Consider the following 27,994-nt stretch of genomic DNA (forward strand, 5'->3'; position numbering starts at 1 on the left):
CCAAGGACATTAACGATCCTTTACGCCTGGAACGCCACAAATTATTAATCTTGACAAAGTACTTGCCAAACTATACCGAAAATAATTATAACGTATTACGTTTATCTTATTTAGAACGCACCCTCATCTAAATTCCTAAGTTTCTAAACGAAAAAAATATGTCATTAACGTCAATGTCATTAACAGGTGTTCGGTATTCATTTGGTGCCCATTTCCCCTTATCAACAAGTACTGATTAAAATCACAATAAAATCTTATCTGTTAAAACCCTAAGCGTAATTATTTGCACAACATTTGCACGTTTCTATCAAATCTGTGTGTTTAATATTATTCGCTGAAACGATAGCAGTATTCGCCGATACGTTTAGTGGTTAAAGGTGAGAGTTACATAAATAAGAGTATAACCTATAAAGTATTGTGTAGTTATTTTTGGTGAAAATGTTTCGGTATTACGGTACTCCGTCTGTGAACAGGTACTTTATATGTTTAAACTTTTTGGCTATGACTGAACAAATTTTGCTTTCATCATCGCACCGCTCGCCATCGACAGGGCGCTCATCCACACACCTTGCAACCCAAATACACGGTGCTCTTGAGCATTGCGAGAGACTTTAAGAACATATTCCTGATCCCATTTTAAGACTAAAATGTCATATACACTTTTCTAGATTTCGCCTAGTTTTAGAGTTATGACCAATTGAAAAAAAAAAATTTTCTTATTGTTACTCAGTACAAAAGGCTTTTTTAACGATGTTGATGCCATTATAGAGAATTAGTCTCACTATCCTCATTGATAGATGTCCAAAAGTACGAAATAAAAGTTTTCAAAAATGTGGTTTTCAGAAAAAAAAAACTTCAAAATTCATTTGAAGTGCTAGTTTTATGAATAACATTTACTTTTTATGCAAAAATACATTCGAAAACAGTAAAAAAAAAATTAAAAAAAAATTTTTTTTTGGCATAATTTCCTCATTTAAATTAAAAAAAATATTTCCTTTAGCCTCAGAAATGCGTGGTTAAAATCTCTCGCAATGCTCACGAGCACCGTGTATATATCGTTGTCTGAGTACCCACAATACAAGCCTTCTTGAGCTTGTGTCAATCTGTGACACAACACACAATTTGAAAAAAAAAAAAAAAAAATATTACTCTGTAGAGGAATTTTTAAGTATAAATGTAGATTAAGTAATTGTGACATTATTACTTTTTTTTTTATTTGAATTCAATTTTAATTGCATGTTATGTGTTTTTGTTATTGTAGTCTTAAGTATTTTTAAGTACCTTTATATAAGATTTTTCACACACAATGTAAATTCATGAAATAAAACTATGGAAACGGATTAAATCGCGTATAATGAATTTAAAATACATCCCGACGTTTCGAACTCTTTACAGCGTTCGTGGTCAACGCCGTCAACGGGTGACTGAGGAAAAATTAAAATGTGCAAAAGCTACCCACTTACAAGAAATATTAACGAACCATGACCACAAATAATATAGATTTCTAAGGCAGGTTCACACACTATTAATAAAGCTAGTTATACAATATTCAAAAAATTTTACCATTTCCATATTTTTCATTTAATCCGTTTCCATAGTTTTATTTCATGAGTAACTATCGCGGTAACCGAAGACAATATTACAATGTAAATTGTTCATGAATAAATGACTATGACTATGACTATGTGTAAGAATGACAAGAATGTCCTATATTTATTTATTTATTTATTATTATACTATACATGTTTAATATGTCAGTGTCTCACGGTAGTTATTGAAATATCTTATAATAAATTTCAGGTCAGGCATGGTGCACTACGACACAATAGTGGTCGGTATGGGGCCGGCGGGCGTGACCGCAGCCGCGGCCCTGGCGCGCGCCGGGCGCCGCGTGCTGGCGTTAGAAGCACAAAGTCGTATAGGCGGCCGAGTGCACACGGTGCCTTTTGGAGACGGACTTATTGAGCTGGGCGCTGAATGGTGAGTTAAGAGAAGTGTGTTTTTTAACGTTTCTTTTTTTTGGTCAATTATTACTCAGAATCACGAGCACTTTCTTAATAGGGGCTAAAAGTGTCCCAGAATTTCCATACATTTGTGTTACTTTCCCTTTTGTTACCCCACACAAAATGTATTGAAAATGGTAACAAAATAAGCAAAAATCGAACAAAATGTATGTCAAATGGTAACAACATTGGAAATAATCTAACAAAATGTTTGGAGAATGGTAACAAAGTAAGAAAAATTCTAACAAAATGTATGGTAACAAAATACAAAAAAATCGTACGAGACATTTTTTTACCTATTAGTATTGAAAAAAGCTAGTGATTTATCAAAAATATCATATTTAAAAAAAGTGGCAAAAAAAGAAACACTCTTTGGTATGAATATACACAATAGTGGTCGGTATGGGGCCGGCGGGCGTGACCGCAGCCGCGGCCCTGGCGCGCGCCGGGCGCCGCGTGCTGGCCTTAGAAGCACAAACTCGTATAGGCGGCCGAGTGCATACGGTGCCTTTTGGAGACGGACTTATTGAGCTGGGCGCTGAATGGTAACTATATTATATCTACATATTCATTACATAATTGGACTAAAATGCCAATGATATTCCGCTTTGTGTGGTAGGGCACAGCACAGCGTTGTTGTTGTAAACTAAAATTCACAGAACAGTGAAATAAAAATAGTGAAGGGTATGTCGATAACAATATATCGACAAGTTGTAAACTACAAATAACAGACTAGTTTAAATCAAAAAAATACGAATGTTTTTATTTATTTTTATTTTTATTTCTTGGAGATACAACAGAAGTATGTGACAGGATAATAAAGATTACATTAGCAACAATACATCGAGATTTGTTCACGTACTTCCTTAAACGTTCTCACTAAAACATACTTAAGGTAAACGGACTTAACTAAGAGAAAAAAAAAAAAGTTACATGCAAGGCATAAGGTACTAAGCTTACACACATGTATATAAATATAATTAACAAGCGGTTTACAAGCTCACGGTACGAACAACTTGAAGTAACTGACACCCAATATTAACAGTAACATTAGGTAATTATAATAATGATGCCAACAACAATAGCGATACTGAGGACGACATGTTACTGCCGGAAACCAGGCTTGCCGCTGAGGCTATTAATTATATGCTGACGATATTCAGGCTTTGTGAGATTGAAGATGTCAATGGATGTAAATTCTTTATTATAAGAGTTACAAATACGACGTAAGGGAGCTCGCATCCCAGCATTACTAGAAGGGGTGGTAACCGAGAACAAAGCATTTGAGCGGGAGCTGCACCGAGCTGGGACTCTGAACCGTATCTGCTGAAGCAGTTCCATACAATTATAATACCCTTTGCAGATATTATAAAGAGTAATTGCATCGCAGCATTCGCGTCTATTCTCTAGTGACTCCAACTTATAATTCTGTAATAGGTCAATGTAAGATAAACGTTTCCCTGTCAATCGCCTATGTAATACCCGCAAGAACTTTTTTGAACCATTTCTATTGAATTTGAATATTTTTTATAAAGTGGGTTCCAGATTACTGAGCCATATTCTAAGTGGGGTCTAATCAGCGTTTTGTACAACAGGAGATAACTTGAAGATGTTTTAAAAACCTTAGCTGTTCTCAAAACGAAACCTAGCATTCGATACGCTTTAGAAATGATGCGCTCCACGTGCAATTGAAAGTCAAGTTTATCATCGAATAAGATGCCAAGATCACGTACCGTTGACACTTTATTAATTTCATCGTTACCAATTTTGTACTTAGCGTTGATAATCCGTTTTTTGTTTTTTGTAAATGTCATTTGTAAGCATTTTTCACTAGCTAATTGCAGCTTATTTTTGGAACAATATTCGAGAAAAACATTTACATCGTTTTGAAGTAGGTTACTGTCATCAATGGACTTGACTGTTTTAAATATTTTTAGGTCGTCTGCGAACATTAGAAATTGACAATTCTTGAAACATTGTTTATTAATATCGTTAATGAACAGTGTATATAAGAGTGGGCCTAAAATGGATCCCTGAATTACCCCTGATGTGACTAATTTGCGCTCTGATGCGAATCCATTAATGACAACGACTTGATACCTATTTGAGAGGTAGGAAACGAACCATCGCAGAAGGTTTCCACGGATACCATTGTACGCGAGCTTTTCAAGAAGAAGCAAGTGGTCAACTTTATCGAATGCTTTTCTAAAATCAGTAAATATTACATCCACTTGCTGTCTTTTATCCATAGACTCGAATAGTATATTAGTGTAAGACAAAAGGTTTGTTATTGTTGATCTGTTCCTCATGAATCCGTGTTGCTCAGACAAGATGGATGTTTCAAGAGCAGCAAACATTTGATCATGAACCAGTGCTTCAAGTATTTTTGGGAGACAGGACTGCACGGAGATCGGGCGGTAATTGATTATTTGGGATCGCGAACCAGACTTATAGATTGGAGTGACATTAGATACTTTCCACTTCTCAGGGAAAGTACCCGACTCTAAACATTTATTGAATATAATATATAACGGGATCACTAAAGCGGTAGCGGTATTTTTAATAAATAAAGGGCTCAACTTGTCAGGTCCACAACCCTTATTGACATCTAAATTATTAAGTTTCCTAAGAATATCTGATTTGGTAACCTGTACATTCGATATGTTTGGTGCGTTTTCCGCGGTCGGGATGGTCAATAGGTCATTCAACTGCACATTTTCCTTTTGCTCAAAAACAGAATAGAAAAAGTTTGAGAATGTATTAGCAATCTCTTCCCCACCAGAAGAAGGCCTGTCTTCGTAGAACATAGTTGCAGGATAGCCCGAGGACTCCTTTTTAAGGCTAGAAACGAAAGACCAAAAAGATTTAATATTCTGTTTCAAGGATATCTCTGTGTTATGGGTATAACTACTAAAACATTCCAAGAGTAATACTTTGCAACGAGACCGAAGTAAAGCAAATTCACGATAATCAGTTAAAGCACCATAGGTTTTCCATTTGCGCCATACCTTGATTTTCCTTTTAAGTGAGTTTTTAAGCGCCGGAGAAAACCATTTAGGATATTTAGAGACTTTGTTATGTTTTAGGGGGATACAGTCGTCAATAACATTGAAAATTAGACAATAAAAGCGTTCAACAGCCTGGTTAGGTGGTAATTTACACAGTTCAGAATCCCAGTCGATTTTATTCAGTTCGGTGGATGAACGAGCATAGTCTCCTTTTTTGAAATTATACGATGGTGAACAGTTAAGAGGAATAGGCGTAGGTAGGTCCATTTCGATTACGAAATTAACCGCTGGGTGATGCCTGTCTACGTTTGACAGTACAGTATCCGGTAGCGAGATCTCATATAATATATCATCATAGAAAATTAAATCTAAAATTCTGTCGTTAACGTTGAGAAATTTGTTATATTGTTTCAGACCTAATCTTATACTTTTAAACGAGCAATTCTTGTATATTTATTTATTTATTTATTTATTTATTTATATATATATTTATTTACACTGACGATCTCGGAAACCGCTCTAACGATTTCGCAGAAATTTGTTATGTGGGGGTTTTTGGGGTGAAAAATCGGTCTAACTTATCCTTAGGTCCCGGAAAATATTTTCGAGTTTTCATGCGTTTTCTTCGCGCGACCAGTAGTTGTACTGTTAAGACAGAATAAGTTAATAGTGTTAATAACAAGTTTTCCTATTTGACAAAGATCCCCGCCAGAGGGCGCGAGCGCCTGAGTTGTCGTATTGCACTCCCAGTTGATAGTAGGTAGATTGAAATCGCCTAACAAACAAATATTCGAATCATGAAAATGATTATTAATATTTTCTAGCTTATTACAATATGACTGATAAAGACTCAAAGCTGATTTGGGGGGAAAGTAAACGCCATTTATTATAAGTATACGCTTTCTGAGAGAAAGTACAACAAAAACATCTTCGACGTTACCTGACTCCCACTCGCTTCTACGGGTCGCATGGAGGTTCGACTTGACAGCGATTAGAACCCCGCCGCCACCTTTCTTCCCAGTCCCCACCAGGTCCCTGTCGCGCCTGAATACGCTATACTTGTCATCAAATAACTCTGCACTATTGACTCCAGAGTTAAACCATGTTTCCGTCAGAACAATGACGTCATAATCACATTGCAAAATATTGAGTCTTACATCAATTAATTTAGATTTAAGGCCACCACAATTTTGATAGTAAAAAGTTATTTTATTATTAGGTACAGGCACGGGCAAATAAGATAAAACAATTCAGCAAAATGTTATATATTTTGTTATTGATATTATTATGACAGAAGTACCATTTATTTTTAGTTTTTGTGTGAAAGTGTGATAAATTCAAGACAAATTTAAAATGTTACTTTTAAATACAAGGTAAACATTTTGGTTTGTTCGGTTTTCGAGGTAGTGGATGGATAAAATGCGTTTTTACCCACTAGTTTTATAGCATAAAAAGGTATCCGAACCAGTAAGTAAAAGAAATATGTTGTCCGACAATGAGTAGTCTTTATTATAAAATATTATTCATTTCCAAGCTCCGTTATTTCGTCATCTTCATCATCATCATCATCATCATCAGTTACATTTATAATAAAACGATCCGAGACATTGTACACTAAATGGTCGAGTTGTAACATTTTGTCCTCGGTTTTTATTATGTGATTTACACAATCTTTTCATCTTTCGGCTGTAACACAATAATTATTGTAATAATTCATTTGTAAAGATTCAATAAACTATCATAATAAATATATAAATTTCATTTACATTATTGCTGGTTTGAAATTAACATTTTATATCTAATTAGGGATCTACAGACCTTTCGATCTGTCGAAATCACAAAAAAAGTTGGTATATTGATTAAAATATCAAATTGCCAATTTGATTGTATCGTCTGGGTGCACCTTAAATCTACGGTGTAATAACAATTTTAATAACGATAAGAATGACACTGGCCAAACTGTGGCAACATTTGTTCACACTTACTTGTCAATTTGGTCCGTAGGATTATGGATTTTAGTTTAGGAGAGTGCCATCGGCATTAAATCCGCAATTTTTGCGTTTTATATCGTTTTTTAGTAATAATGATCTATTAAATACATAAATGAAGACCTGGAAGCGCATAAAACTTACATTTTACATCCTTCCTACATCCGATATCGTATCGGATAATGTGAAAACGGCCTAATACATGTAAAGTGGGGGCTGATATTTTTTTTCATTCCAACCCCAACGTGTGATATATTGTTGGATAGGTATTTAAAAATGAATAAGGGTTTACTAAGATCGTTTTTTGATAATATTAATATTTTCGGAAATAATCGCTCCTAAAGGAAAAAAAGTGTCCCCCCCCCTCTAACTTTTGAACCATATGTTTAAAAAATATGAAAAAAAATCATAAAAGTAGAACTTTATAAAGACTTTCTAGGAAAATTGTTCTGAACTTGATAGGTTCAGTAGTTTTGAGAAAAATACGGAAAACTACGGAACCCTACACTGAGCGTGGCCCGACACGCTCTTGGCCGGTTTTTTCATATAGGTACTTAGATACATATATTATAGTATGACTTACACAGATTGACTGAGACCCACGGTAAGCTCAAGATGGCTTGTGTTGCAGGTACTCAGACAACGATATATATAATATAAGATAATATACAAATACTTATATACATAGAAAACATCCATGTCTCAGGAACAAAATATCTGTGCTCATCACACATATAAATGCCCTTACCGGGATTCGAACCTGCCTATTAAATGAATATATATAGATATATTATATTTAATTTCCAGGATCCACGGCAACGTAAATAGCCCCGTTTTCGACCTGACCACACAACACAACATCACCACCGTTCCGCAGAGCCTTATAATGGCTCCATTCCGGTCAGACGGGTCAGAAGTTGATGCAGAACTGGTTAATGGATTGCTGGATATAGCTTTGCATATAGTGGATCACCCGCCGGACCAACCTGAACCACTAGGAACCTTTATTACTTATAAGTAAGTTATTATTTTAAGTTTAACTACATCATCATCAGGCCCCGTAGCCGAATGGCATTTCTGCGACACGCAACGAAAACGAAACGCCGCAGAAAGGTAATCTGGCTCTGTCGCGCCAATACGCAAGAGCGATAGAGATAGATAGCTACGAAAGAGATATTGTCGTGAGCATACTTTTATCCACTCAAACTTTATTTCAAATAAAGTAACAGTGAAGACGCTAGTTTGTTAGAGAAATTAATTGTATTTGATCTAAAGAACCATCCCTTAAAGTCAACGGAATTCAATAAAAACAGGGTGTATATTGTAATCATTTTTTTTTCAGGCTAAGAGAGCATATCGCCGAACACATGCCAGATCTCCTAAAAGACGAAGACTTTATAACCGAATTCCTAGAGTTCGCGAACCTGTTGACCAACAACTATGAGGCGTCTAACGACTGGACAGATGTCACCACTATCAGTCGTTATGAAGAGCTGGAAGGCCCACAGCTGATCAGCTGGCATAAATATGGATATAAGACCTTCTTTGAAATTATGCTGGTAAGTAGAACTGTTATAGAATAGAATATAATATTTTTTATTTAACATCAGTTTGGACAAATATAACAGAAATTAAAACCGAAATAAATTACACATATGAAAGAAAAAGTGACCAAGGCCTCCAGTGCCTGAGGCTGGAATCGAACCAGCGTACCCTGCTTGTATAGATTACTCATATGAGAGATAATTTCGACCTCAGCAGCTGTGACCTGGGTGGCCGAGCGGAAACAGGCATCTGCCGCGATTGCAGGGTACGCTGGTTCGATTCCAGCCTCAGGCACTGGAGGCCTTGGTCACTTTTTCTTTCATATGTGTAATTTATTTCGATGTTAATTTATGTATATAGTGGTGTGACTACTTTAAGATAGCACAAGTTGAAATATTTTCAATAGAATATAATTTGACTTGTGTTAATTAGAAATAAAACAGAGATAAATACAACACAATCTAGATGTTAAATCGATACACAAACACTCGATAACCGCTCTGTCACACCTCGGACAGTGGCGATCAAATATATGAAAGAGGCGCGTTCCTAAGCACACAGTCTAAGCTCGTGTAGGTGAACGCGTACCATGCTTGTATGAGTGAGATATGGCAGGTCGACTGTTCGCGTTTTTGACAGGCGGTAACTGTGAGGTAACCGAGAGGGGGTGGCCGGCACTTTCAGCGGGGAGCGGGAGTGGCCATACTGTACGATAGTACTCTTTATTATCTATCTATTTAGCCTTTTCTTCTGAACGTGGTCTAGTGTTTATGATTGTTTGTTTAGATGAAGTCGCGTAGTTCAGTGTGCCTGTTGGCATAGGCCTCCTCCAGCTCTTTCCAGTATTTCCTCTGCCTGGCCAGTCTAGTCCAGAAAGGCCCTACAGTGGTTATAATTTCGTCCTCCCATCGTTTGAGTGGTGGTCGTTGAGCTCTTGAACTATCTCTGGGGTGCCACATGAGGACTTTTTGACTCCATTTTTCGGTCTTACTCTTTATTATACTGTGATATAAGTCTGACCGATATAAAAATAACCGTGAATCATTCAAAGCTCTTAAAAATAACTGTTTATTCTGTTACAGAACACATACAAAGGCGGTCCAGGCCTCCCCAACCTCGACATAAAGCTGAACACTGAAGTAAAAGTTATCCGGTCCCCACAACACCCCACAGAGAAGGTCATCGTAGAGTGTACAGATGGCAGCACCTATGTGGCTGACAACGTTATAGTCACAGTTTCTCTCGGAGTTCTTAAAGCCAAGTAAGTGTTAACTAGTGCTGTCCCGCTCTGTCAATACTCAACATCATCATCATCATTTCAGCCATTAATCGCCCACTGCTGAGCATAGGCCTCCCTTCGTGTACGCCACTTATCCCGGTCCTGCGCTAATCTCATCCAGAAGTGCCCCGCAGTTTTTCGAATGTCGTCCACCGAACGAGCCAACGGATGCCAGGCGCTTAGTTACATCCGATAGCGGCCACCATTCGGTCAACATTTTGGTCCACCTGCCATCACTCCGCCTGGCAACATGCCCCGCCCAATTCCATTTGAGTTTGGAAATGACTGTCAATACTATCTCTCTCTAACATACAAAGACATTCACCACCGTATAGTATGGCCACTCCCTGCTTCCCGCTGAAAGTGTTATCGCCTGTCAAGAACGCGACCAGTCGACCTGTCTTATCTCACTCATACAAGCATAGTACGCGTTCACCTACACGAGCTTAGACTGTGTGCGTAGGAACGCGCCTCTTTCATATATTTGATTGCCATTGTCCGAGGTGTGCTAGTGCTGTCTCGCTGTATCAGCACTCTATCTCTCTCTAACACACAGAGGTCACCGTTGATTGTAGCGATGGTAGCACCTATGTGGCTGAAAACTTTATAGTTACAATGTCTCTTGGAGTTCTTAAAGCGAAGTAAGTAAGTTTTAGTAGGAGGTAGGGCATAGCGAATGATATTCCGCTTTGTGTGGTAGGGCACAGCACAGCGGATATTGTCTCGCTCGAATCTAGAGCAGAGTCCAACTGAGGAAGTACCTCCGCCTTACAGAAGACCGCAGCCAAATGGCACTAGACCCTACTCATGGTGTTGTGTTCCTGTCGGTGAGTAAGGCTGCCAGAGCTCGGTTACCTCAGAGTTACCGCCTGTCACAGCGACCTGTCACAAAAAAGTCAAACAAATCAAAAGTCTCTTAAAAAAAGTCCTATTATTAGAAATAACTATTTCATCACACTCGCACACTAAATGTGCTATGCACGCAGGCGGAGTGTGAGTTATAGAAAAATCGTTCTCCCTAGGGAGTTAAGAAATTTCTTGTACTGTATTGAACTTTTTTTTTACCTTTTTGCATATTTTTTATAATGCAAGTGTGATGAAAACATTTTGTGTAACTCGGGGAGTATGAATATTACAAACTCGAGTCTTTAAATCGCTCCGGCAAGCTGTCGCGATTTAACTTACTCTCGTTAGTAATATTCAACATCCTCCCCTCGTTGCAAAATGTACTATTGTTACAGGCACACGACTCTTTTCTCGCCACCACTGCCCCAAGACAAGCAAACAGCAATAGAGAAAATAAGTATAGGCGTCATGGACAAAATCATCCTTTCCTTCGACAAGATCTGGTGGCCACTCCACACTTCCTTCTTCGGGTTCATATGGAAAGGTATATAGTAATAAATAATAATAATAAATAAATATTATAGGACATTCTTACACAGATTGATTGCGGCCCACGGTAAGCTCAGATGTAGATGTAGATGTAGTGTAGGGACGCCCGGCCGGAAGCAGGCGGGCTGTCGATCACTTGTTGTGTTCATTCAGCCCATTTCCCTGGAGTTGGAGCTACAGGTTACTGTTCCGGCAGCATTCCCACACTTCCTTCTTCAAATCTTCTTGTTTTCCTGCAGAAGGAAAGGACATCTTTTAGTTCGACATCCTTGAGATCTTCTGCTTCTAATCTATCTCTGCCAAATGTATTATATCGCGGTGCCGCATACATAATACATTCCGCTAACAAGTGTAGGCTAGTTTCCTCCATACCACAGTGTGGACAGGATTCGTCATCTCTTATTCCTATTACCTTGAGGTGTCTGTTGAGAGTGTTGTGCCCAGTGATTATACCTGTCAACATTCTCAGACTGCTCTTACCTAGATTCAGCAGATACCTGGTTCTTCTATGATCCATGCCTTTGATCATCATCTTCGATTGTCGGCATCCAGTCTCGTCCTCCCATTCCCTTTGTGCCTTTGCTTCGTTGACCTTGTCTATTACTCCTTTCGTGACTTCCGCTGACATGGGCAATGCCGGTTCAGGCCCTATATATTCCGTTCCCGCCCCCGCCCTTGCCAGTTCGTCAGCCTTCTCGTTGCCTACAACTCCCTGATGTCCCGGCACCCATGCTACCGTGACCTCTCTCTGCTCCCCTACCGCATTAAGCTCTTCCCTGCATTCTCTCACCAGCGAGGACGTAACAGATGTTCTGTTTAGAGCTTTTAATGCAGCCTGGCTATCCGTGTATATCACCACATCACCACGGTAAGCTCAAGAAGGCTTGTGTTGTGGGTACTCAGACAACGATATATATAATATATAAATACTTATATACATAGAAAACATCCATGACTCAGGAACAAATATCTGTGCTCATAAATAAATGCCCTTACCGGGATTCGAACCCGGGACTGCGGCGCAGCAGGCAGGGTCACTACCGACTGCGCCAGACCGGTCGTACACTAGCTTTATCCCGCGGCTTCGCCCCGCGTACTAATCTCATCTTGTTTTCCCAATACAAACTTTGGACCCCCGTTTCACCCCCTTAGGAGGAACCTACGTGCCTTTGGAAACTCTAGGACCAGTAGTTTCGGCTGTGCGTTGATATGTCAGTCAGTTTCTTCTTTTATATATTTAGATTACGATACAAGTGCGGAAAAGAGCCCCCTTCGGAACTAGGCAATAAATTAAAAGAACTAAGAGAGAACGTTCAGTTTTGATGTTCGTAGTTGACAAAGACCTATATAACTTCGTATAGACAGATAAAGTCTAAGAAAAAAACGTACCCCAAAACCATACAGAAAAAGGTACGGTGAGCTAGATGGCGATACACCTTTGGGGTACGCTCGGCTAGATGGCGCTAATATTAATATTTGACAATTTAACACATATCAAGCTAAGAATATGGGCCAAATTGTCAAAACTGAGGTTCAAATGTTTTAAGCCTGTGTTGAGAGATGGCAGTCTATGCACTGTGATTACACATTTTACTTTGACAGTAACTCTCTTTAATACTCGATCCTCTTTGGTAGTTGAGTAATGTGCTAATTATTCCACTAGTAACGAATACAAGTGCGGAAAAAAGGAAATACCCTGTGTTCGCTTGTATCGTACGATGTGTTATCCATAATTAATATTATAAATGGGAAAGTGCGTGTGTCTGTTTGTTTGTCCGTCTTTCACGGCAAAACGGAGCGGCGAATTGACGTGGTTTTTTAAGTGGAGATAGTTGAAGGGATGGAGAGTGACATAGGCTACTTTTTGTCTCTTTCTAACGCGAGCGAAGCCGCAGGCAAGAGTTAACTAGCCTGAAAATGTGTAACTTACACATTTTCAGGCGTATTTCACTAGGAAATATTGGTAACCGTAATCCTACAATTTATTCTGAAATTTCTGAATATAATATTACGTGTGTTGATAAATTATTAAAATTATTATTTGCGTAAGCTCAAAATCCTAAATATTGATAATATTAGAAAAGGCAGAGCCAGGAGGATGATTGGCGACAAGAAGCTAACGGCTAAGCCCCATCGGCGGAAAGTCGCCAGTCTGTCGGTGTTTTACAGGTTGCACTTCGGGGAGTGTGCTCAAGAGCTACACGAGCTTATTCCACCGTCCCCATTCTACCATCGGACTCTTAGACGCACGGCCGGTCTCCATCCTTACTTGGTAGATAAATAAATAAATAAATATTGGGGACACCTTACACAGATCAACTTAGCCCCAAACTAAGCAAAGCTTGTACTATGGGTGCTAAGCGACGATATACATACTTAAATGGATAAATACATACTTATATACATAGAAAACATCCATGACTCAGGAACAAATATCAGTGCTCATCACACAAATAAATGCCCTTACCGGGATTCGAACCCAGGACCGCGGCTTAGCAGGCAGGGTCACTACCGACTGAGCCAGACCGGTCGGTCACTCCTCGAATCCGCACGAAGCGCTTTGCTTCTTCTTTTCTTATGCGCACTGCCAAGGAGTGGAATTCCTTGCCGGCGGCTATATTTCCGAGCTCATATAACCCGGCAACCTTCAAATCAAGAGTGAACAGGCATCTTCTGGGCGAGCTCACTCCATCGTAGGCCACGTCTTTGCCTTTGGCTAGTCTGTGGCCAAGAGTAAGCCCATTTATAATATAAAAAAAAGGCCAAATACTTAACTCAATTACATTTTTATTGAACCAGAGAACCTGCTCACAATGTTTCACGAGAATCGGTTGAGATTTGCGACCTGTAGAGAACATCCGGACATACAAAATGCAAACCGAGTTAAACCGCAGACCTACGCTATCTCTCCGGTTAAATAATATACCTTTAAGACCTTTTACAGTACATATGGCGCTACATAACCGCACTAGTTGCGTAATACGCTCATTACGCGACCATGTCAAAAATGTTAATGCCCAGACTCGTAAGTAGGTAAGTTATTAATATATCGATTATTGCCTGTGTGGTGACGGGTTAAGAATTTCACCACCCCCTTTCTTCCCGTGGGTGTCGTAGAAGGCGACTATGGGATATGGGTTAAATTGTGGTGTAGGCGAGAGGCTGGCAACCTTTCACTGCAATGCCACAGTTTCGTTTTCTTTTAACCCCTTATTTGCCAAGAGTGGCCCTGAAGCTTTAGTAGTTTCATGTGCTCTGCCTACCCCTTTATGGGATACAGGCGTGATTGTATGTATGTTGTATGCATGTGTAATATATCGATTTAAAAATATCTATCTTTATTTTTTAGGAGAAGATAAGAGGAAACTGGGTAAAGAGGACTATTGGACGACGAGGATATACGGGGCTAGTCGGCCCATGGGGTCCAGTAACTCATTGACGTTGTGGACCAGCGGGAATGTTGCTAAAGAGGTGAGTTGGACCAGGGTATCTCCTTACCCCCTTAATGATAAACGTTCACTAAAGTTATCAAGCCGATAGAGTTCGTTTCTCCCTTTCTATCACACCAATACGTCGGAAAGGGACAGTCACCGGCATAAATAAGTGATGATTTTTGTACCTTGTCGCTTTAAATCATTTGACAATTTCGTATGACATTTCAGACACGACGTCAAAGTGACGAGGTACAGAAATCATCACTTATTTATGCCGGTGACCAAACGAACTTTATCGGCTTCGTAACTTTAATGACCGTTTGGCGTTTATGAATAAGAGGGTTACATTATGTAAAACATTCACTATCAGACAAAAAATGGCGCACTATGTCAGGAACCGGTTCTAATTTATAACCGGCCGCGGCCGGCCGGTTGTATGGCGACTAGCGACTACCCGCCCAGCGGGTTATCCGTCATCTGAGCATAGATCACGAGTGCCTACGAGGCGGGTTCTTGATTGCCAAAGTGTTAGAGAATGGTGATTATTGGACGACGAGGATATACGGGGCTAGTCGGCCCATGGGGTCAAGTAACTTATTGACGTTGTGGACCAGCGGGAATGTTGCTAAAGAGGTGAGTTGGACCAGGGTATTCCTTAAACTATCTAAGGCCCACTTGCACCAACCAACTCCGGATTAGTGGGCTGTCATCTGTCAAATTCCAAGGCAAGTGACCCCAACACATTCCCTACCAGATCAAAAATGGCGCACTATGTCAGAAACCGGTCCTAATTTATAACCGGCCGCTTATATGGCGACTTGTCAAATGATTTAAAGCGACAAGGTACAGAAATCATCACTTATTTATGCCGGTGACCAAACGAACTTTATCGGCTTCGTAACTTTAATTACCGTTTATGAATAAGGGGGTTAAATCATGTAAAACATTCACTATCAGACAAAAAATGGCGCACTATGTCAGGAACCGGTTCTAATTTATAACCGGCCGCGGCCGGCCGGTTGTATGGCAACTAGCGACTACCCGCCCAGCGGGTTATCCGTCATCTGAGCATAGATCACGAGTGCCTACGAGGCTGGTTCTTGGTTGCCAAAGTGTCCAGAGAATGGTGATTATTGGACGACGAGGATATACGGGGCTAGTCGGCCCATGGGGTCCAGTAACTCATTGACGTTGTGGACCAGCGGGAATGTTGCTAAAGAGGTGAGTTAGACCAGGGTATATCCTTAAACTATCTAAGGCTTACTTTTTTTTTTAATTAAATGGCCTCAGTCCCATTGGTGGGACTATTTTGCCAGTGTCAAGGTGATATAAGCTAATTGTTTTAGATTTTGGTACGGTGCGACGTTGTTCGGTAGTTGGTTGGCACTTGTAAATTGATAGCTAGATTTTACAAGGGCACGTGGACTATCGGCCGTCGATGACAAAAAAGGGGCTAAACGCGTTTCGAGATTAATTCTTCATCAGCTTCTCACTATAATATTAGTTTAATAAATAAATAATAAAATAAAATAAATATTATAGGACATTCTTACACAGATTGACTGAGGCCCACGGTAAGCTCAAGAAGGCTTGTGTTGTGGGTACTCAGGCAACGATATATATAATATATAAATACTTATATACATAGAAAACATCCATGACTCAGGAACAAATATCTGTGCTCATCACACAAATAAATGCCCTTACCGGGATTCGGACCCGGGACCGCGGCGCAGCTGGCAGGGTCACTACCGACTGCGCCAGACACCGGTCTGAAGTCGTCAAAAGTCGTAGTTTACTGCATAATAAGCTATCGATATTACACTTTAAACAACATTAATGAGCAAAAGAAGGAGAAATTATTCACGACACGATACCGCTAAGATGGCACCCGAACCGGAAGTCTAAGGCTTACTTGCACCAACCACTTAAGAGCGTTATAACATTTCGGCGTCGGGCGAAATTAGGTATTTTACCCGCCGCGCGAGCCCAATATGCCGACCCTTTCTAGCACGTCTTATCACTCGCTCGCACTACAATAATGGACAAAACAATCTTGATCCTTTCTATGGAATTTTGATAACAACCACAATCTACTATCTCGATATAAACTTTTGGTTTCTAATAAACATTATTTTGTACGAAAATACGAGAATATAGCGCGAAATAATATCAATTATGTTAAAATTTATTTAAAAAATTAAAGTAATAATTATAAAAGTAGATCCCATCCCAAATATTTGCTTTTGTTATATGATAAGTATTAGAGTAAAGTATATATTAATATGATGATAAAATAAGACAAATACAATTCTAATTACTTCAAGGTGGTGCTCAGGGTCTGATGATGGAGCCAGATGGTGGTCACCAATACCAATGAACAATATGACTATACAACTTCGTGGTTTACATGTCATTCTAGCATTTTCACTTTCACATTTCAAGTGCATATACCACGAGTATAGGTTTTCGGGTGTGCTGATTTAAAAATTAATGACCGATTTGGAATCTGACATTGCGGACTGTCACTTTGACACAAAAGTCATCATGGGTGTCGTAAAATAGGTTTTAGGGGGTGCTGATTCCAAAATTAATGACCAATGTGGAATCTGACATTGCTGACTGTCACTTTGACACAAAAGTTGTCATGGGTGTCGTCAAATAGGTTTGCGGGGGTGCTGATTCCAAAATTAATGAACAATGTGGAATCTGACATTGCTGACTGTCACTTTGACACAAAAGTCGTCATGGGTGTCGTAAAATAGGTTTTAGGGGGTGCTGATTCCAAAATTAATGACCAATGTGGAATCTGACATTGCTGACTGTCACTTTGACACAAAAGTCGTCATGGGTATCGTCAAATAGGTTTGCGGGGGTGCTGATTCCAAAATTAATGAACAATGTGGAATCTGACATTGCTGACTGTCACTTTGACACAAAAGTCGTCATGGGTGTCGTAAAATTGGTTTTAGGGGGTGCTGATTCCAAAATTAATGACCAATGTGGAATCTGACATTGCTGACTGTCACTTTGACACAAAAGTCGTCATGGGTGTCGTCAAAAAGGTTTCCGGGGGTGCTGATTTCAAAATTAACGACTATTTTGGAATCTCACAGTGCTAATTGTCATTTTGACACAAAAGGAATCATGGGTGTAGTCAAATAGTTTTTAGGGGGTACTGATTCCAAAATTAATGAAATGATTTAAAAAGTAATGACCGATTTGGAACCTGACATTGCACAGTACCCCTGGAAACCTATTTGACGACACCCATAACGACTTTTATGTCAAAGTGACAGTCAGCAATGTCAGATTCCAAATTGATCATTAATATTGAGATCAGTACCCATGAAAACCTATTTGAAGACACCCATGATCACTTTTGTGTCAAAGTGACAGTCAACAGTGTCCGATTCCAAATTGGTCATTAGTTTTCAAACACCTCCGGATACCTATTTGACGACACCCATGACGACTTTTGTGTCAAAGTGACAGTCAGCAATGTCAGATTCCAAATTGGTCACTAATTTTGGAATCAGCATCCCCTAAAACCTATTTTACGACACCCATGACGACTTTTGTGTCAGAGTGACAGTCAGCAATGAGTCAGATTGAACATTGGTCATTAATTTTGGAATCAGCACCCCCTAAAACCTATTTTACGACACCCATGACGACTTTTGTGTCAAAGTGACAGTCAGCAATGTCAGATTCCACATTGGTCATTAATTTTGGAATCAGCACCCCCTAAAACCTATTTTACGACACCCATGACGACTTTTGTGTCAAAGTGACAGTCAGCAATGTCAGATTCCAAATTGGTCATTAATTTTGGAATCAGCACCCCTAAAACCTATTTTACGACACCCATGACGACTTTTGTGTCAGAGTGACAGTCAGCAATGTCAGATTGAACATTGGTCATTAATTTTGGAATCAGCACCTCCTAAAACCTATTTTACGACACCCATGACGACTTTTGTGTCAAAGTGACAGTCAGCAATGTCAGATTCCACATTGGTCATTAATTTTGGAATCAGCACCCCCTAAAACCTATTTTACGACACCCATGACGACTTTTGTGTCAAAGTGACAGTCAGCAATGTCAGATTCCAAATTGGTCATTAATTTTGGAATCAGCACCCCCTAAAACCTATTTTACGACACCCATGACGACTTTTGTGTCAGAGTGACAGTCAGCAATGTCAGATTGAACATTGGTCATTAATTTTGGAATCAGCACCTCCTAAAACCTATTTTACGACACCCATGATGACTTTTGTGTCAAAGTGACAGTCAGCAATGTCAGATTCCACATTGGTCATTAATTTTGGAATCAGCACCCCTAAAACCTATTTTACGACACCCATGACGACTTTTGTGTCAAAGTGACAGTCAGCACTGTCAGATTCCAAATTGGTCATTCATTTTGTAATCAGCACCCCCTAAAACCTATTTTACGACACCCATGACGACTTTTGTGTCAGAGTGACAGTCAGCAATGTCAGATTGAACATTGGTCATTAATTTTGGAATCAGCACCCCTAAAACCTATTTTACGACACCCATGACGACTTTTGTGTCAAAGTGACAGTCAGCAATGTCAGATTCCACATTGGTCATTAATTTTGGAATCAGCACCCCCTAAAACCTATTTTACGACACCCATGATGACTTTTGTGTCAGAGTGACAGTCAGCAATGTCAGATTGAACATTGGTCATTAATTTTGGAATCAGCACCCCCTAAAACCTATTTTACGACACCCATGACGACTTTTGTGTCAAAGTGACAGTCAGCAATGTCAGATTCCACATTGGTCATTAATTTTGGAATCAGCACCCCCTAAAACCTATTTTACGACACCCATGATGACTTTTGTGTCAAAGTGACAGTCAGCAATCTGAGGTACTACATATTCGTAATCTGAAAGTAATCAAGTCAATAATTTCAGTTATTTTGAATCGACTATGATTCCGAATTATTGGTAATAGTAATGATTGTATAGATGATTAGTGATTCCTTTACATGTAATGGTAATTTACCGTTTCACTTGATTACATTACAAGTAATCTGACACCCAGTAGTGTCAGATTACAAAGTAAAATCAAGTAATCGTGTAATCCGGAATCGATTACGATTTCCCCATCTCTGGGTTTAGTTATATGGTTCATTGGTACTGGTGACCACCATCTGGCTCCATCATCAGACCCTGAGTACCACCTCTTGTCAAAGGTCTTGTTGAGACGAACCCAACGAGCCTAAACACGAAGTCGTTTACTTACATGGTTCACTGGTACTGGTGACCACCTTCTGGCTCCATCATCAGATCCCGAGTACCATCTTGATGTGTCTTATCATCTTGACCGTATTGTAATTTTCACATTTTTATCATCACAACGTTGTAATACTTTAACATTCAAACATAACAAAGTATTACAAAAGCAAATATTTACGGATCTAGGATCAAATTCGTTGGTCGCTGTTTACACACACACAATGCGAGGATAGCCCGTGTAGAAACAAGGCGTCCGACCCACACAACAATAAATATTCTCGACGTTTGCGATGAAAACTCGGAGACCAAAGCGTCATACGTCTTACCTGCTCGAGCTCCGGCGCGGCACTGAAATCGCAGGCGTCCGTCGCCGGTAAAATAGCGACAGGAAGGCTAGTTTTCAAAAAATTGGCAAAAAATCATGATAAAATATTATAACGACAAATGGATAACAGCAGTTTAAGCACATTGTGCAGATTATTTATATACTAAAATAACTTCGATAACATGTAGATTTTCGGAGAAATGATCACTTGTTTCGATGTATTTTCAAGACAAAATTGAGTTCGTTTTACTTTCAATTTCTCAATTTCAAAGGATTAAATGATAAATATTGTTTAATGGGCCTTAAGTACAAGATATTTGGAACTTAAATTTACCTCATTTATGAGAGTGATCTTATCAAATTGTACATAATAAGAGCTCCGAATTCTGTGCTTCACGCGGTTTTTCCTAAACGAGCATCAGAAAAACAATCATTACTAATTGAAAAAGCTTTTTTTTTCATATGTTTTTTATTTAACCGACAGTTAATAAGATGTTCTAACTGAAACAAGTACTTTCACTGTCTTTTAGTATGAGTAAAGTGTACAATTTTGTCGATAAATATTGTGCATTTTACAATATATCGCCTTTTTTTGTCATAGCGCTCTTAACTCAGGGTTAGTAGGCTGTCATCTGTCAAATTCCATATGAAATTGTGGGTTAACCCTTCATTTTCGTTGGTGGCCCTAACACATTCACTACCAGACCAAAAATGGCGCACTACGTCAGAAACCGCTCTCTAGTATAGGCTAGTTTCCTACTAGTCAAATCAGCTTCTTTTTTAACCCCCGACGCAAAAACGAAGGGGTGTTATAAGTTTGACGTGTCTGTCTGTCTGTCTGTCCGTCTGTCTGTCTGTCTGTCTGTCTGTCTGTCTGTGTGTGTGTCTGTCTGTGACATCGTAGCTCCCGAACGGATGAACCGATTTAGATTTAGTTTTTTTTGTCTGTAAGCTGAGTTAGTCGGGAGTGTTCTTAGCCATGTTTCATGAAAATCGGTCAACTATGTCGCAGTCGGGGGTTTTTTCAAAAGGGATCATCCATAAATTACGTCACACTAAAAATCATGATTTTGGACCCCTCCCCCCCTCCTTGTCACAGCTGGTCACATTTGTTAGACTCCCCCCTCCCTAGTGTGACGTCACATATTTACACGAAGCAATTATTGAATAAAAACAGCGGTTAGAAATCAATCTTATTTCCATTTATGTGCTTGAATTATTCTTTACCACACCACCAGGTAAAGGCTCTCTTGATACTTCAAAAAACCGGCCAAGAGCGTGTCGGGCCACGCTCAGTGTAGGGTTCCGTAGTTTTCTGTATTTTTCTCAAAAACTACTGAACCTATCAAGCTCAAAACAATTTTCCTAGAAAGTCTTTATAAAGTTCTACTTTTGTGATTTTTTTCATATTTTTTAAACATATGGTTCAAAAGTTAGAGGGGGTGGGGACACACTTTTTTTTCCTTTAGGAGCGATTATTTCCGAAAATATGAATATTATCAAAAAACGATTTTAGTAGACCCTTATTAATTTTTAAATACCTATCCAACAATATATCACACATCATTATTTTTAAAATCGGGACTTAATCGCTAGTAGTACGCAGTACGTAGTAGTAGTGTAGTTATACGCGATTAAGTCCCGATTTTAAAAATAATGGTGTGTAATAATCGTGAAAGTTTAAATCAATATATCACACGTTAGGATTGCAATGAAAAAAAAAACACTAGTGTAGGGGGGTACCCTAATAAAACATTTTTTTCCACTTTTTATTTTTGCACTATGTCGGCGTGATTGATATACATATTGGTACCAAATTTCAGCTTTCTAGTGCCAACGGTCACTGAGATTATCCGCGGACGGACGGACGGACGGACAGACAGACATGGCGAAACTGTAAGGGTTCCTAGTTGACTACGGAACCCTAAAAACGAATGACAAAGTTTCATTTTATCTACAAGAGTGCAAAAATTTCATAGTCATTTTAACTTGATGTCCACGGGTATGGCTAGTAGAATAAACGTTTAAATGATGTTTTTGACTCTTATATTATGTTAAAAAAATGAATCAAGCTAAATTGTTTGATGTTTTGCAGTTAATATTTTCCACCTGTTGGTGTGTGTGTGTGTGTGTGTGACAAATTTATATAACCTAGTAACCTACGTGCTTTGAAACCCCTGCAAAACATTTGGTTTCTTTTATAACAGGATGCGATGCCGAAAATAGGTGATAGTTTAGTCCATTTAGATATATTTTTTAGCTATATGGTAGCTTAGACAAAATTTAGTTTATTTATCGACCCAAGTAATCACTCCGATCATTTTTTTATGTTATTCAATTTTGAAATCACTGTAGTTTGTTTTTCTTTAGACACATATATTTCAAATTTATTTTATGGTATACGATAGACATTTTACAATACGAAAGTACGCCTATCGATTTAGTCTGAAATTTTGGAGTTCTCACCGAAAAGTTAAAAAAAAAAATTTTGTCCAAGACATTTATAGCTAAAGAATGTTCTAAATGGCCTAGAATATCGCCTACTTTCGGCTTTTCATCCGGTTAACGAACTTCCGGTATTTGTAATTTTGTATACATAGTATTTATGCTTATGAGGTTTTCATAAAGTAACAGTTTAAAGTTCGTGTTTTAACCCTTAGATTATGATAGATTTTGAAATGTGACGTCACGAACTTTAGGACCCCTCCCACCCCCGTGTCACACATTGTCACACTTCGCCGACCCCCTCCCTCCCCCTTAACGTGTGACGTAATTAATGGATGATCCCAAATGTTAATTTTGTGGTAAGGTTATAAGAACTGTCAAAACGATTTGCTAATATTACTATGAAATACTGAGGAGTGACGTCACAGTCAATTTATTTACTTTATATATTTCTCTTTGACTTATTAAATATAAATTATATGTAAAAATAACTACTGTCCATGTTTTTCTTCTAATTATGTGGTGCTTTATTCCATGCACTGCATAAAATATTTTATTTTAAGTATAGGAAACTAGCCTATGGGCTTTTCTGAGACACATATTTGTCAACTTATTTTTAGATTTAAACGCTGTTTGCTAATATTACTAATATTACTATGAAATACTGAGGAGTGACGTCACAGTCAATTTATTTACTTTATATATTTCTCTTTGACTTATTAAATATAAATTATATGTAAAAATAACTACTTTCCATGTTTTTTAGGGTTCCGTACCTCAAAGAGGAAAAACGGAACCCTTATAGGATCACTCGCGTGTCTGTCTGTCCCTCTGTCACAGCCGATTTCTCCGAAACTACTGGACCGATTTACTTGAAATTTGGCACACGTATGTAAACCTGTGGCCCAAAGACGGCCATGTAATTTAATTAAATGAAATTTAATCACAGGGGTCACTTTTGGGGGGTAAAATTGAAAATTAAAAATCAAAGTTATCAAAACTATATTGTGTTACATATCAAATGAAAAAGCATTTTATCAGCATCTGAAATAAATTTTTTTTATATTTTTTGTTTTGGTAATTTAGAAGTAATTTAAGAAAATAAGCAAAAAATGACCATTCCCCCCCCCCCCTTATCTCCGAAACTACTTAGCGTAAAATTTTCAAAAAAATACACGAGATAGCCCTCTCCCTGTAGATTACAGGAAAACCTATTAGAAATCTACAGTCAAGCGTAAGTCGGACTTAAGAGAAAAAAACTCAGATTACGAATTTCACTCACTGCCGCTGCAAGTAGTTACTAAACGTCTTAAAATTGTGTAAGCGAGTTGGACAGGTATAAAGAAATTCATTTCTGTCTTTTTCCTTTTAGAACTTGTTCAAATTTTTTTTCATTTGTACAAAATGACTTAAGTTCCTACTAAAAAGGAGGCGCTTAAGACTGTTTATAAATTGACTGAGCAAAATTTTATTCAAATCGGTCCAAAAAAAGGTGTCTGTTGACGAAAACATAGAATTTGTGCCACCGAAAGCACAAATCTGAAGTCCATTTTGCTCTATCTCTTATCGTTTCCGAGATATATACGTAAAGTCTTGAAAGTGCGAAACGTTAACTTTGCCATCATAGTCGTTCAGGCGCTCATGAGTTCTTTGTATGGAAAAGTCGAAAACCGACTCGCACTTGACTAATGTTCATAGAACGTTGTGGTTTTTTTTTATTAGCAAAAATGACTTAAGCGCCTTCAGAAGTGCAGGTGCTTAAGACCGTTTGTAAGTTAAAGTTAGCTGTGATGGCTCAACGAAGAAAGAAGATTTCAGTATCCTACTTATACATATTTCATTAATTTAACTATACAGTTTTTATTACTCAAGCCAAGCGTTACGTTAGCTATTGCTATTGAAAGGAAAACTTGTGTATAAAGCTTGAAACAAATTATGGAACGCGTCTGACGGACGCGGCTGACGACCGCGACTGATAAGCCGATGGCTTGCGTGGGCGACGGTCGCGCGATGGTCGCGCGACGGCGATGCGACGCATACGAAATCAAACCTTATCGATATGGAAGTAGACGATGCGATGAGACGTGAAGGCGACGGTCGCGCGACCGTCGCCCACGCAAGACACGGCGTAAGTCCGTTTTCACATTATCCGATCCGATATCGGATGTCGGAAGGATTTCTATAGAAAAAATCCAAGATGGCGCCTGTAATGTATGGGATATCGGTCCGACATCCGATATCGGATCGGATAATGTGAAAACGCACTAAGTGTGCACAGTCTTAAAACATTCAGCGCCTCAGATAGCGGTAGGACACCATCCGATTCATCCGAACGCTCAAGGCCACGTCCACGGTTTATGTCCAATAGTTTGCACAATTCAGTGTCATATTCGTTATCTAGATCGCGGCAGTGGACGGCGTTCGTCGCGTTTTTAGGTGATTATCTGATTATCGATGGACTATCGCATCGTTCTAAACTACCGCGCAGCAGCGCGAACTGAATTAAACTTATGTTGGTTGCAATAAGGTACGTAGATTTGTTTAAAAATATGCACACTTGCCACCTGCGGTAATAAAATTTTATGGCTTGCGCGATGATCACATTTATTAATGTCATAACCGCCAATTACTTGCATTTGAAATTGAACTTTAATTACTAAGAAATAACGTTGTTTTTGTAAAAAAATGAAAATAATTTTTACTACATTCCGAAGTTTTCGTTTGTCAACTAGACGCACACATTTGCAACTAAGCGATCGGACACTTGAGTGTCGAATTTGTAGGTGACATTGTATCTAGCCTCGTGGCGCCGAATGTACTTTCTAAAGTACATAATGGTTTCAATGGAATTTTAACTCTCATAAACAAATAAAATATAATTTCTTTTGTTTATAAAATTTTTCGAATAACTGAAATTGAATTCAATCTCAAGTACAATAAGAATCAAAATTCCCTAGCAAAAATTGAATTGAATTTGGATTAGATTAAAAAAACCTTTAAGTAAAACTTAGAACCTTTCAGATTGTTTTACTCACCTTTTCTGATGTTTACCATACTTACTTACCCCGTTATTCATAAACGTACACTAAAGTTATCAAGCCGATAAATTTCGTTTGTCCCTTTCCGACGTATTGGTGTTATAGAAAGGGACAAACGAACTTTATCGGCTGGATACTTTAGTGTATGAATAAGGGTGTTAAAATTTATAGCTACGAAATTTTACATAAAACACCTACTTTAAAATAAAATAAAAAATGTTGAATTTGGTTAACATTATAAAAGACCTCACGCAAGCTGTGAAGCTGTGCTAATTAGTTCGCGAATTCGTCGAGAGGTGGCGCTAAACACAATTATGCTCATTAGAGAACCTATACTTTTAGCCTAGCCCTGTCTTTAGAATTATGTGAGTAACGTAAAAGTTTTGTAGGTACGGAACCCTCGGTGGGCGAGTCCGACTCGCACTTGGCCGGTTTCTTCTAATTATGTGGTGCTTTATTCCATGCACTGCATAAAATATTTTATTTTAAGTATAGGAAACTAGCCTATGGGCTTTTCTGAGACACATATTTGTCAACTTATTTTTAGATTTAAACGCTGTTGATTTTCCGAATAAAATAAAATAAATGAATATGTTTTAGGTTGAGGTAATGCCAGAGGAAATAGTTAAGACGAAATGCGTAGAGCTGCTGCAGAAATTCATCGGCGATACTATGAAGATCGCTGTACCAAAACCCAGTGCTATGATTAGGTGAGTTTTGTTATTGTTAGAGCATATACCTAATGAAAAGGAAACACTACACTGAAAATAAAAATCAGTTGGGGTGTCTGAGGTTTTCAGTGATACCGGAAACACGGTGTATACACCCTATTTTTATTGAATTCTGTTAAATTTAAGGGATGGTTCTTTAGATCAAATACAATTAATTTCTCTAAGAAAGTAGCGTCTTAACTCTGACGGTTATCGAGTTATTAAAAAAATAAAGATAATTACTGAACACGTATGTGACAGCCTTTACCAATTCCTAATGTTATTTGTTTTGACATGTGCCGTCAATCACTTGACACTAATTTGAATGTTATTCTTAAGGGTCTCTCACACTAATAAATTCGTTTATTAATATGTATGATATTATTTTTGCGAATTTAACTAAAACTGATATACAGGTTTATTCCTGATAATGAACTATCGAATTTAACGGGAAAAAAAAACTCGGTGTATTTAAACCACTGATTTCTTAACCATAGATCAAGCAAACATATTTACTTAGAGTGTCAAACGAACTCAGTCAAATCCATTGAGTTGTCCGTACCTATTTACTCGCAGCTTGCAGCTTTCGGGTGTCAATTTTTGCAAGTTGAAGTCAACAAAAACATGAAAAATGCTACGTTACGTGATATTTAAAATTGTAGCAACACAAAAATTATGAATGACTGCTTGGAGTCCCTCCGCGCGGGAGCAGTGAAACTTCTAATACAGATAAACAATTTTTCGTTTGTTTATCTGTATTAGAAGTTTGACACCAAAAATTGACACCCGAAACCTGCAACAAAAAGTAAACCTGTACCGGATCGAACACGAAGTGAGTCGACGTAAATAGGTAACCAGTTGATCTCAAAATTACTGTACCTTATTGGAAAGACAGAAGGACAGATGTGCGATAAGGGCTTCCTTCGTATTTATCCGGAAACGTTCGTATTTGTCATGCTAGTTCAGTCAATGTCAGTACATCTTGTACTGAGACTGACTGAAATAGCATGACACGTTTCCGTAACAATACGCACGTCTTTTCGCACTACATCTGTACTCTGGTTTACTAACCATAACGTTTAAGGTAACCAGTTTGGAAGTCGCACTAGAAGTTTCACTTCAAAAAAACGCATTTGATTATAGATGTTAAAAACTATCTCGATAGTACTACTTGTCTGTTGAATGAAAAATACCATAAAAAAAATATAATTTTTAGATCAACCTGGCACTCGAACCCGTACACACGCGGCAGTTACACGTACGACAACCTGCTCACCCCGTCGTACCCCGCGGCGCGCGCGTGGCTCGGCGCGCCGCTCCCGGACCGCTCCGGCGCGCCGCGGGTGCTGTTCGCGGGGGAGGCCACCTCCCTCCGCCACTTCAGCACGGTGCACGGCGCCGCCGAGACCGGCCGCAGGGAGGCCGCGCGGCTGCTGCCCACCACTAGCAAGATATAGGACGTGTGTTTCTGACACGTGCCTGTCCTAAACAGATACTTTTAGCCATTTTCGCGGTACCGAAATTAACACTTTTTTACGGTACCGAAA

The 27,994-nt window shown here is 38.8% G+C and overlaps 1 protein-coding gene across 4 annotated transcripts; it reads left to right on the forward strand.

The window, feature by feature from the left end:
• Window positions 1-27,992, forward strand: LOC125239269 (spermine oxidase-like). 4 transcript variants are annotated; one of them, XM_048146803.1, is made up of 9 exons: window positions 1-377; window positions 1,801-1,980; window positions 7,807-8,016; window positions 8,342-8,558; window positions 9,627-9,805; window positions 11,065-11,213; window positions 14,568-14,689; window positions 26,338-26,447; window positions 27,664-27,992. In XM_048146803.1, exons 2-9 carry the CDS (start codon window positions 1,808-1,810, stop codon window positions 27,902-27,904), a joined length of 1,401 nt encoding a protein of 466 aa, XP_048002760.1. In that variant the 5' UTR covers window positions 1-377; window positions 1,801-1,807; the 3' UTR covers window positions 27,905-27,992. The 4 variants fall into 4 exon arrangements, with proteins under 4 accessions (XP_048002760.1, XP_048002759.1, XP_048002762.1 ...); XM_048146802.1 differs by lacking the exon at window positions 1-377 and adding an exon at window positions 386-473; XM_048146805.1 differs by lacking the exons at window positions 1-377; window positions 26,338-26,447; window positions 27,664-27,992 and adding exons at window positions 386-473; window positions 15,023-15,140.
• The last annotated feature ends 2 nt before the right edge of the window (window positions 27,993-27,994 follow it).

Source organism: Leguminivora glycinivorella, chromosome 25 (assembly GCF_023078275.1).
Source record: "Leguminivora glycinivorella isolate SPB_JAAS2020 chromosome 25, LegGlyc_1.1, whole genome shotgun sequence".
NCBI lineage: Eukaryota > Metazoa > Arthropoda > Insecta > Lepidoptera > Tortricidae > Leguminivora > Leguminivora glycinivorella.

Excerpts from the sequence above, each read along its gene's own strand:
- LOC125239269 (XM_048146802.1), top strand. The coding sequence starts at position 439 with ATGTTTCGGTATTACGGTACTCCGTCTGTGAACAG. Across the intron at positions 1,981-7,806 it reads ATTGAGCTGGGCGCTGAATG|GATCCACGGCAACGTAAATA; the intron begins GTGAGTTAAGAG and ends TTTAATTTCCAG. Across the intron at positions 14,690-26,337 it reads GCGGGAATGTTGCTAAAGAG|GTTGAGGTAATGCCAGAGGA; the intron begins GTGAGTTGGACC and ends AATATGTTTTAG.